This window comes from Sinocyclocheilus anshuiensis, unplaced genomic scaffold (genome assembly GCF_001515605.1).
Source record: "Sinocyclocheilus anshuiensis isolate Anshui unplaced genomic scaffold, SAMN03320099.WGS_v1.1 scaffold771, whole genome shotgun sequence".
NCBI lineage: Eukaryota > Metazoa > Chordata > Actinopteri > Cypriniformes > Cyprinidae > Sinocyclocheilus > Sinocyclocheilus anshuiensis.
Window position 1 is genome coordinate 420718 of NW_015552585.1, and position 10633 is coordinate 431350.

At 38.1% G+C, this 10633-nt stretch overlaps 1 protein-coding gene across 1 annotated transcript in view; it reads right to left on the bottom strand.

The window, feature by feature from the left end:
* LOC107665430 (cysteine-rich hydrophobic domain-containing protein 2-like) overlaps nucleotides 1-10154 on the bottom strand; it is an 11738-nt gene extending 1584 nt beyond the window's left edge. Inside the window, exons 1-5 of the mRNA XM_016456302.1 lie at nucleotides 9981-10154; nucleotides 8598-8652; nucleotides 7539-7694; nucleotides 7059-7115; nucleotides 6552-6611 (exon numbers count right to left, since the gene is read on the bottom strand). Of these exons, the coding sequence (XP_016311788.1) occupies nucleotides 6552-6611; nucleotides 7059-7115; nucleotides 7539-7694; nucleotides 8598-8652; nucleotides 9981-10123 (471 nt within the window). The 5' untranslated portion in view covers nucleotides 10124-10154. The remainder of the gene's footprint in view (nucleotides 1-6551; nucleotides 6612-7058; nucleotides 7116-7538; nucleotides 7695-8597; nucleotides 8653-9980) is intronic.
* Nucleotides 10155-10633: the final 479 nt, after the last annotated feature.

Consider the following 10633-nt stretch of genomic DNA (forward strand, 5'->3'; position numbering starts at 1 on the left):
TTTTTTTTTGATGTCACATCGTACTTCAGCTTCTCATCAAACTTTCTGTCCAATCAAATGCTCTCTAGAATCCAAAGCGCCCGCCCCCTACACTCTAAAATAGACACTGAAGCCGCTGCTGAAATCTACGGTGACGCATTGCTGCCACACACATTTTTTTTCCCACTCAATTATGTCATAATAACGAGATGTTTTCTCGTTAAAACCACATCTTTTATCGTCAAAACGAGATGTTTTCTCGTTAAAACAACATCTTTTCTCATTAAAACGACATATTTTTTCTCGTAATAACGACATATGTCATAAAAACGATATGTTTTCCCGTTATTATAGATATATGGTAGGCTATATGTGAGCGAGCTAAGCGACTGTCCGCGCTGCTGTCGCCATATAGTCTGACATAAACGAGTATCTGCAGTTCATTAATTGTAGCAGCATGTTTATTAGGATTAATCTCTCTGCAATCTGTCTACAATATAGTGCTATCCAATAACTGCACTCAGACCCATGACTCGTTTAGGCTATGATCAGATCAAAACAGTTATTTTTGAATAATCGACTCTGGGCTTAATATTTCTTTATTTGAATGACTGAAGTTTGATTTAACAACAAATCGAACTGCGAAAAAAAAAGAAATAAAGAGATTTTCTAATAGGCTAATAATAATAATAATAATAACAATAACTTTATTATTATTATTATTATTATTTCGTTCTGTTTGAAAACGGGCAAACGAAAATTAAGCTAGATTTTTCTTAGGCCTATTTTTGTTCGTGGGTAAACAAATGAGCTTATGCTTCAATATTTGTTTCACATGCGTGGGCAGCTTTGATACTTTAGTCTGATTATATATTAATTATGTATTAGTGATTATATATTATTAAAGGATATCTTTAGCTGAATCAAGCCTCGCATTGCATCGCGTTCTTCTTATGGGAATACAGATGAGCTCAGACGGGAAAGACTGTACAGTAGGCTACCTCTTGTTTGGATTTAGGCTATACGAATTAAATAAACACAAATTTGTTTTCGATTGTTTTAAGTAGACCTTTAGACATAAGGTGCGCCAGAAAGCGCACCCTGTTATTTTACAAAAGTGATTTGTAACGTTTTGTTGTTATTGTGGAAGTATAGAAAATAAAGCAGACATTTCTTTCCTCTGTTATCACAATGTAGCCTCTGTGTGATGGGATAGGCAGTAATGATAGGCAGTTTTTTTTTTCTTACAGCGATGGCGCCACAGACGGCAGCCTCAGTGTTTGGCTCTTCAGTGTTTGTATTGTTTTTGTTAGTTTTTCCTGTTTTTTGTTTCTCAAACACGATCAGTTTTACCAGGGATAAGCTGCTGAACATTCGGCAGAACATGCCACACAATCTTCTACCGGATTTCGTTTATTCGGACGTTTTGCTGAACGTTGTAGTCGGCGGAGCTGCTGCGCTGATCAAGCGCTTCAGGACGCGCAGACGAGGGAAGCGAGCCGGCGCGCTCGTGAAGCTCAGGAAGCGCGGATTCAGAACGCCGTTGCCGATAAGATTTCTCACATGTGTCAGCATTACTCATCAGTATGGAATAATCCTTATGTTAAGGTAGGGAAAAAGCCCCTGTTTTGGGGACAATGGTTTAGAAATGGAATACGTACTCTAAAGGATTTATTTAGTGATGATAAGCTTTTATCTTATACTAATTTAAAAGAAAAATTTCATTTAGAAGGCCGGGATCACTTCTGGAAATATTTACAGATTAGAAACTGTTTGGTGGCAAAGTTTCTATGGGACAAGAAAAGAATGTTTTAGAAAAATTTTGCGAACTACCAAGACCCCTTCAAAAATCATCTAAATTTTATCAACTCAGTTTAAGGATTGGTGATAAGAACTGTGAAAACTTGAGATTGATTTGGCAAAGAGACATTAATAGTGACATAGATAAGGACACTTGGAACAGAATTTTGTCCTACAGTGGAAGGTACATAAAGGAAGCAAGAGGTAAATTTATCCAGTATAAGGTATTACATAGGTATTATTATACACCAGTGCGACTTTTTAGAATGGGTTGTCTGATTGATAATAAATGCTGGAAATGTAAACAAGAAACTGGCACATACATTCATGCTCTCTGGCAATGTTCAAAGATTCAACCTTTTTGGGAAATTGTGTTGAAATATCTTGGAAGATGTTTGGGATTTAACCTTCCATTTTCATCAAGGATTTGTCTTTTAGGAGATAAATCGGAGATTCCTCAGATTAAAAATAATGAGTTTTCCCTTGTTACTGTCGGTGTAATCACAGCAGTACGACTGATACTTAGATTTTGGAAAGATATTCAATGTCTTTCACTTAAAATGTGGATTGAATCTATGATAGAGAATGTATCATATGAAAAAATGTTAGCTAAAGTGAATGGAAATCACATGGATGTTGACATGTGGGAGAATTTTATTCAGATTAGTTTTTTTGATTACCCAGTTGTGCATTTAAGTGTCATTTCTATAATTATTATTATTATTATTATTATTTATGATAATTACTTTTGTTTTGTATACAGTGTATTTATTTATTTATTTTTGTACTGGTAAGTTTTGTTATGTATAAAGAAAACTAATAAAAACATTAAAAAAAAAACAAAAAAAAAAACATGCCGCTACAATTAAAACCATTACATTAAAATACATTTAAAACAGTGTATTTCAATAATTTCAGCAGCGTGCAGATCCTCGTTTATGTCAGACTGTATGGCGACAGCAGCGCGGACAGTCGCTTAGCTCGCTCACATATAGCCTACCATATATCTATAATAACGGGAAAACATATCGTTTTTATGACATATGTCGTTATTACGAGAAAAAAATATGTAGTTTTAACGAGATAATTATATCGTTTTTACGACATAACATCTAATTTTTACGAGAAAATATGTCGTTTTAACGAGAAAACATCTCGTTATTACGAGAAAAGATGTCGTTTTAATGAGAAAACATGTCGATTTAACGACATATCTCGTTAATACGAGAAAAGATGTCGTTTTAACGACATATCTCGTTATTACGACATAATTGAGTGGAAAAAATAATATGTGTGTGGCAGCAATGCATCACCATAGAAATTGGTCACTTGTCCACAGAATTAGTATTTTCTGTACAGTGAATGGCACGTAGTGCACTATATAGGGGACAGGGAACGATTCAAGGCTTTACGGAGCTTAACGGCTCTGAACGGCTCTAGCCTAAGCTGCGATATAAACAAACGCTATTGGCTATTTTAAAAAGGGGCGGCATATGACATCTTTTACGGAGCTCAACGGCTCTAGCCCAAGCTGTGATATAAACGAACGCTATTGGCTATTTTAAAAAGGGGCGGCATACGACATCTTTTCTTGGTTGCTTGATATGTCCCTCCCTGTCTTCCTGTTTCAGTTAAAATGAAGTCAACACATAGAGTAATGCCTTGTCCAAATACCCACACTTGCGGTCTTTGCACTTGACCACTTATATGACGTATTTCCTGTATTTGGCCCAAGTGTTCAAGTGAGCATGAAGACCACAAGTGTGTGTCGAACACTTACTTCCTGTCGCGCGCACGCGCGCTCAAGTGGCCAAGACCGCAAGTGTGGGTATTTGGACAAGGGGTAACGCTGCGTGTTTCTAAGCATTTCAGGGGACCTTTAAGCAAGCACACTTGAGGGTTAAAAATCACCAGCCTCGTGATTTACAACCTTATGGTCTGACTTTGTAAGAAAATGCAGATCTCCAGACAAAAAAAAAAAAGACTGAATGAAACATTTAGGAGTCAAATTACTCTTTTAGTTACAAATTACAGAATCGCTCGATATACATGTTTGTTCAGAAACGCTTCAGTTCACCGAGTGCAAAGCTTCCTACTTTAGGTTTTAACAGCAGTCAGGTGCTGTGATTACGACTGTTTTAAAGGGGTCATATGATGCGATTTCAAGTTTTCCTTTCTCTTTGGAGTGTTACAAGCTGATTGTGCATAGATAAGATCCCTGAAGTTGCAAAGACTAAAGTCTCAAATCCAAAAAGATATTCTTTTTCAAAGTTAAGACTCTGCCACGCCCCCCTAAAACGGCTCGTTCTAACTCGCCCCCACATATCTACCTCACTATGTGGAAATATTAGCATAATATTTGTTCATATTGAACAAATGTTCACGCAAAGAAAGAAGGCGTGGTTTCAGTAACCGCAGTTAGTGTTGAGGGAGACGCTGTGTGTTTCTAGCCTTAAACAAAAGCACTTTATTTGGCCTTCCGAAAGTAGCTGCATTTAGGAATCTTTAAGAATACTTACTGTAGGATTTGGAAATTTTGCGTTTATCTTTAAAGGACTGTGGAAGGGATCACTTGCCCTTCTGGGCTGGTCAGAACCCAGGAACTCAGTCAACAACAGTTCTTTCTTTGATGACTTTACTGTGCTATGGAGCATGTAATAGGTGTGGTCTGTACAAAGATAACAAATACAATAAAGTGAATAATACAAACTTCAAATCTAATAATTTGACATTATCAATATTACTGGAAATAAGTGAAATGCTACAGCTCAATGGATTGCCATATTAGCATCTGAATAGGCCATTTAACCACAATCTTCATTAACACACGTATACTTGCAATTCACAATAGACAGATGAACTATCTCAACGTAGAACATGAGAACAGTAGAAATAAAGCGAGGTTAATGACAACTGGCATATTGCTGGCCCAATGCCTCAATTCAAAGCCTCCTTCAGCTAATAGCCTCCTCAGATGGTCAACTAATTGCTTAGCCTCCTCTGGTGATGGCAAGCTCTGCAAGCAATTGTCAACATAAAAGCATCGCTCTATGGAGAACCTCACATCATCGTCCGGTTGGCTATGGTCTCTTACGTGCCGCTGTAAGGCAAAGGTCGCACAGCAGGGGCTACACGTTGTCCCGAATGGCAGAACTTGCCATTCAAAGACATCAGGGGTCCCCTTTTCCTTGGAGTCACGCCAGATAAACCGAAGAAGGGGTCTATCTTCGGGAAGAAGGCGGACCTGGTGAAACATGCCCCGGATATCTGCACTGATGGCGACTGCATGCTCACGGAATCTGAGTAAGACCCCCAGGAGAGATGAACCCAAGGTGGGGCCAGCGAGGAGTGAATCATTTAAGCTGAGACCATTAAACTGAAAGGAGCAATCAAACACCACACGATTCTTGCTATTATGGCACACCATGTGATGTGGAATAAACCAGCACTCACCATCTCCTTCTCTTTCTTCTGGACTGAGCCTTCTGATTGCTCCTGACTGAACCAATTTCTGGATTTCGGAGGAATAAGCATCAGCTTGTTGCGGGTCTCTGGCAAGTTTTCTCTCAGTACTTCGTAAGCGTGGCATGACTGCTTCCATAGTGGTGTGAAGATGGGGCATGTCACTTTTTCGTAATAAGGGTGTTGCATACCGGCATATTCGATCCACCTCTACGCGAACTGTTTTGGCTTCCAGTAGTTCAACAGCCCTTTGGTCCTGCTTTGACCTTGTGCACTCCCTTTCATTCTGAAAGGGCAAAAATAATGATCTTTAAAAAAAGCATCATATGACCCCTTTAAGTTATAGACACTATCGTTCAAATCTTTTGGTGTCAGTAACTTTTTTTTTAAAGAAATTATACTTCTATTCAGCAAGGATGCACTAAATTTATCAAAAGTGACAGTAAATAAATTTAAAATGTTACAAAAAATTTACATTGCAGCAAATCAGCATATTAGAATCATTTTTGAAAGATCATGTGACACTGGAGTGTGGAGAAATTATGCAGAAACAGTGAAAAAGTGTTATTTTAACTTGTAATAATATTCCACAGTATTACTGTATTTTTTAAATACAAATCAAATAAATGCTGCCTTGGTGAGCATAAAAGACATCTTTCAAAAACATTTTTGAAAGGTACCATAAAATAGGTTGTGTTTCTAGTTGTATTTACCATAAATAAGTTACAATTTGATGCCATCACTTTAATGAATATGGTTGTATTTGTGCCACATAAATATCCCCGCTTTAAAAGTGTATTCATGCCTGTTTTTAACATAAAAATATACAGTATTGTTGATTATAGTCACCCAAACAAATATTCCCTCAAAGCTGATTCAACCAAAAATTGCATCTCATGTTTTAATCCTTTTTTTTTTTTTTTGTTGGTGAAATATTTGAATGATTTTATAATTGATTACAATAACAAAACTATCAATCTGAATCATACCACAAAATGACAAGAGAGTCAGAGGCTGAATCTTTTTGACTGACTCATTAAAAAGAATCAGTTCACAAGAGACATGTTTTGCAAATCACAATTCACTTGTGCACGATAAATCTGACGAATTCTCTGAGGTGATATTTGACACAAACAACGTTTTCCTAACCGTCTCTTAGATTTTAAATTATTGTTGCACATTTAATTATGTGCTGCATTTGCAATCATTTAGGTAGCAGCTTAGAGCCCTGAAATGGAAAATAAACAATTTACTTTTAATTACTGTTACGTAACTTTCATGAAAAAACAAAACAAAATCTATGAACTTACATATTCCATCATGTTGTTGCTCTCACATTTTCTCTTGCTGAGTTTCCAGTGCAGTCCCAGCTGAAGGCGAGACACAGGAAGAGACAGGTTAGACAAAGCCGTGCGGTAGATCTTCAAAATAGACACAAGCACTTCAGATGCTCAGACACACTTTACACACAAGGGTTAGCCGAGGTCAAGCAGTGGCCAGTGCCAAGCGGAGTTTCCTTAACGTGTCTGCGCCGCTACTGGCTGCCAGTCAAAGCTTCGAGACACAACAAAACGAACGTGGCTTTTTACTGCTGACCTTTCCACAGTCTGGTCAGCCTCTGCACTATATCAATGCATCAGACCAAAATGGCTGCGAGGGCAACAAGCATTTGACAGGGTCAAATGTTAGCAGTCATTTTAATGATCGCTATCCACCACACACCAAGACTTAAACAACTCTCAACATAGCAGCTAAATTGGAGATGATCCGCTGTCCTTATCTTTATGTGTCTAAGATTAATTCTGCAATGAGCTTACCTTATGATATAATCTGTTATTTTCCCATTCTAACAATTTCTGAATGGATCTTCGCGTCTGAAACACACAAACAAAAATGAGCTCATACAAATTAATAATTATACACGAACAAAAATAGAGACACACAGGTTTTTAAGCTAATCACCCTGTCAAACATGTTTAACAAATGCCAATAAAACTCGCAGGGCATGAAGACTTCAGAGACATTTATGGGGCAAAAAGCTCGTAGTTAAGCACCTTATAAGTTGCCCGTCATGGCCAATAACTTAAAATTTGTAGTTGTAAAATCACCACCTTTCCACAATTCAACAAGCCATGACATCTGACATATATCAGTTTCACACACAGTTAATAAGTGGATGTAGTTTGTTATTTGCCTCCTCACGGAGCGGGTTTATTTATTAGGTGCTCAAATGAGGCAGCAAGTAATTCATATAGATTAATGGGGGAAGGACTGGTCACGTCTGAGGAAGGACTCACTCTCTTATTGAGACATATGACAGGCCACAGACTGCAGCCCACCGTACAGCAACAGCACAGGCAGCCGCAGAGCAGCCATTTCACATTGACCGGTAAGTTCTTCTTCAAGCAAGCATTTACTCGAGTGACGCTCGTCTTGAACTCCTCTGGAGCAACCTAGAGCAGATGGGAGAGGAGCAAAACAGGACTGTAAATAAGCCAGTAAACGATTCTTTGTGCATTTTTAGTAACCGAATACTTTTTAAAAACACAGAAATAAAAATATAATAAAAATATAAATATTTTAATAGAACATAAATGGCAAATTAATTAAAATAAATATTTTAAGAAAAGCTTCCATGTTTGCAGATGCTCTCTGGAGATCTTGCAATTGCACGCTTGTAACTTGCCAACCGAGCTCTGACACTCTCAGGGCAAAGGGAGGACAAAAAGATGAGATAAGCCCGTGGCCTGTGGCTGTGCCGTCTAAACAACATGAATGGCTGCTCATTCCTCTCTGGGTATGTACGCCATAAAACCAGGGTCGTAATCTTTTATGACAGGATGCAAAGGTCTCTTTGCAAACAGCAAAAGAACTCGGAATAAAGCCCAGCAGGCCTGATCTGTACCCTTCAGTCATCATAATCCTGACCTCATCCGTCACATGTCACCCTGGGTCACAATACTGGAGCTCCGCTTTATTGCCCCGCACTTCCCTCGGCCTGCTCATCCCCCTGCAGCCTTTTTGTATTTCTGCATCCGACCCAGGAAGCTTCCTATTCTTGTGGACGGCACAGTGTTTCTTTCATTATTTTGTCACCGGGAGCTGTGTCCTCCCAGCGCTGGGATCCCTGCCTACCGGAGCCCTGGACGGTTTACTTATTGACAGATTCTATTGCAAAAACACAGCACACTTGGATTAAAACCATTTTAGAGACGTCATCAAAGGATTCTGTATTAATCAAAAGCTCACACCATGGTGAATAATGGTGTAAAGGTCAACAGGGAAAGATATTTTATTCACACCATAAATAAAATTTAATATGATTTATTTTGTAGATGTGAGTTAGAAATCATTACCTTTCCTGTGAGAACAGAAGGAAACTCTGTGTCAAATTTGTTGCTTAGTCCAAACCTGCAAACACAGATTTTTAAAAAATTATGTTATGATTATGGGGAAAAGATATTGAAGGCCATTTCTGCCACATAACAAAAATATCATGCATTTGTAAACGAGATACTTTGATATAATAATGATAAAAATGTAAAATTATGACATAAAAAGTAAAAATTTTGGAATACGTCATAATAAATAATACAATTATGAGACACTAAGTCATAGTTATGACAAAAAGTTTAAATTATGACATTCTAAGACAGGGCTGTCCAAACTCGGTCCTGGAGGGCCGGTGTCCTGCAGAGTTTAGCTCCAACTTGCCTCAACACACCTGACTGGAAGTTTCTATGCCTAGTAAGAGCTTGATTAGCTGGTTCAGGTGTGTTTAATTAGGGTTGGAGCTAAACTCTGCAGGACACCGGCCCTCCAGGACCGAGTTTGGACAGCCCTGTTCTAAGATGAAATTATGAGATAAATTCAAAACTGTGGCATGAACAGTCAATTGACTATGTGATAATGACCTTTTTATCTCATAATTATGATGTAATGTCACAATTTAGACTTTTTATCTCATAATTACTCATGTTTACCAAAGCAGGATTTTTTTCTTGTGTGGTTGATTACCTTCCAAACAAAGGCTTGATGTGTCATGACAGGAAGAAAAAGATAGCTTTAATTTCAGTTAGATGTAAATGTCATTAAAGACTTGACAAGCAACACACAGACACAACAAAGTGAGAGGGTTCAGTTTCTAAATTTAACTTGAATTGCCAGGAAATCTGAAGACTGTATAAGTGTCTTGTGTGATGTCTGTTTATAATCCATTGCAGTAGGCTCTGCTGTCCCATGTAGAAATATCACATTGTTTACCTCATTAAATAATAAAGTAACTCAAACTTAGCTCTACTAGTCAAGGTGGTGATTGAACTTCAGAAATGTGTGCATAACTGACAGTTGCAGAGGTACTAGTACTGTCCCAATAAAGTATTGCATTAATTAAAATATTATCTCTCAAGTTTACCTCAGCATACGTACAGTACAGTTACCAAACAACTTCAAATTAAAGCGAAGGTCCTAACGAGTTTGATTGTGGTTGCGGGGCAGCCTTTATCCTCGGCCAGCAATAAAACCATAAATCTCTGTGCTAACAACAAGGCTTCGGGTTAGGAGGGCTGATTCTTCCGCTTAAAATCACTGTCAGGATACAGCTGGAGAAGCTCGGCTTACGTGTATTTTGATACCACAACTTAGCGACAAAAGCGTGCAGTGAGCTTAGCATGGAGGCTACAAACACAGACATGAGCTAACAGTGACTAACAGCGGTGCTGCCGCATTCATACGCTTACACGGTGATGTGACCAGCCCCACGCATGACCACAGGGTTGGGACAGTATCTGACGAGATGTTCTTCACTCACAATTCTCTCATCTTCTTCTTCTAACTCATAAATGGTATCAAAGTCCGCCATGTTGGGCAGTAGGACGCTCATGACGTCTCTGGCACAGCGCCGATGACATCATCCTGGCACTATGCACGAATAAATTACGCTTCTTCAATATATATCTTTTTCAACAAAAAGTGAGTGAAGTGAGGAGCTTAAGCGCAAAATGTTGATTGGTTATCAATTTCAAGTGTTGAAATTAAGTAGGTATTTGAGCTGCTGAATTTTTTTCTGGTTTTCTATGAGCTTTTCAACCTTACTAGGGACCTGTCTACAGAATGTTTATGACCCCGAATTGTGCGATTTCGTAGTTTCTAGCAATAAACAATAAATAACATGACAGCTAAATAGACACAATTTTTAAAACAACACAGTGCGTAGCATAGTAGCACATTTAAGCTTGTGGCCAAATATGGGTTTGCGATTTTTGACAGGGCCTTCATTTATAGGCCTTTTTCCAATAAATTACAGAAAATATATTTGTTTGATCCCGTTTCTTGGGTAACATTGAATTAGGCCTAAGTTTTTTTTTTTTGTAAAAATTTAATGAGATTATTC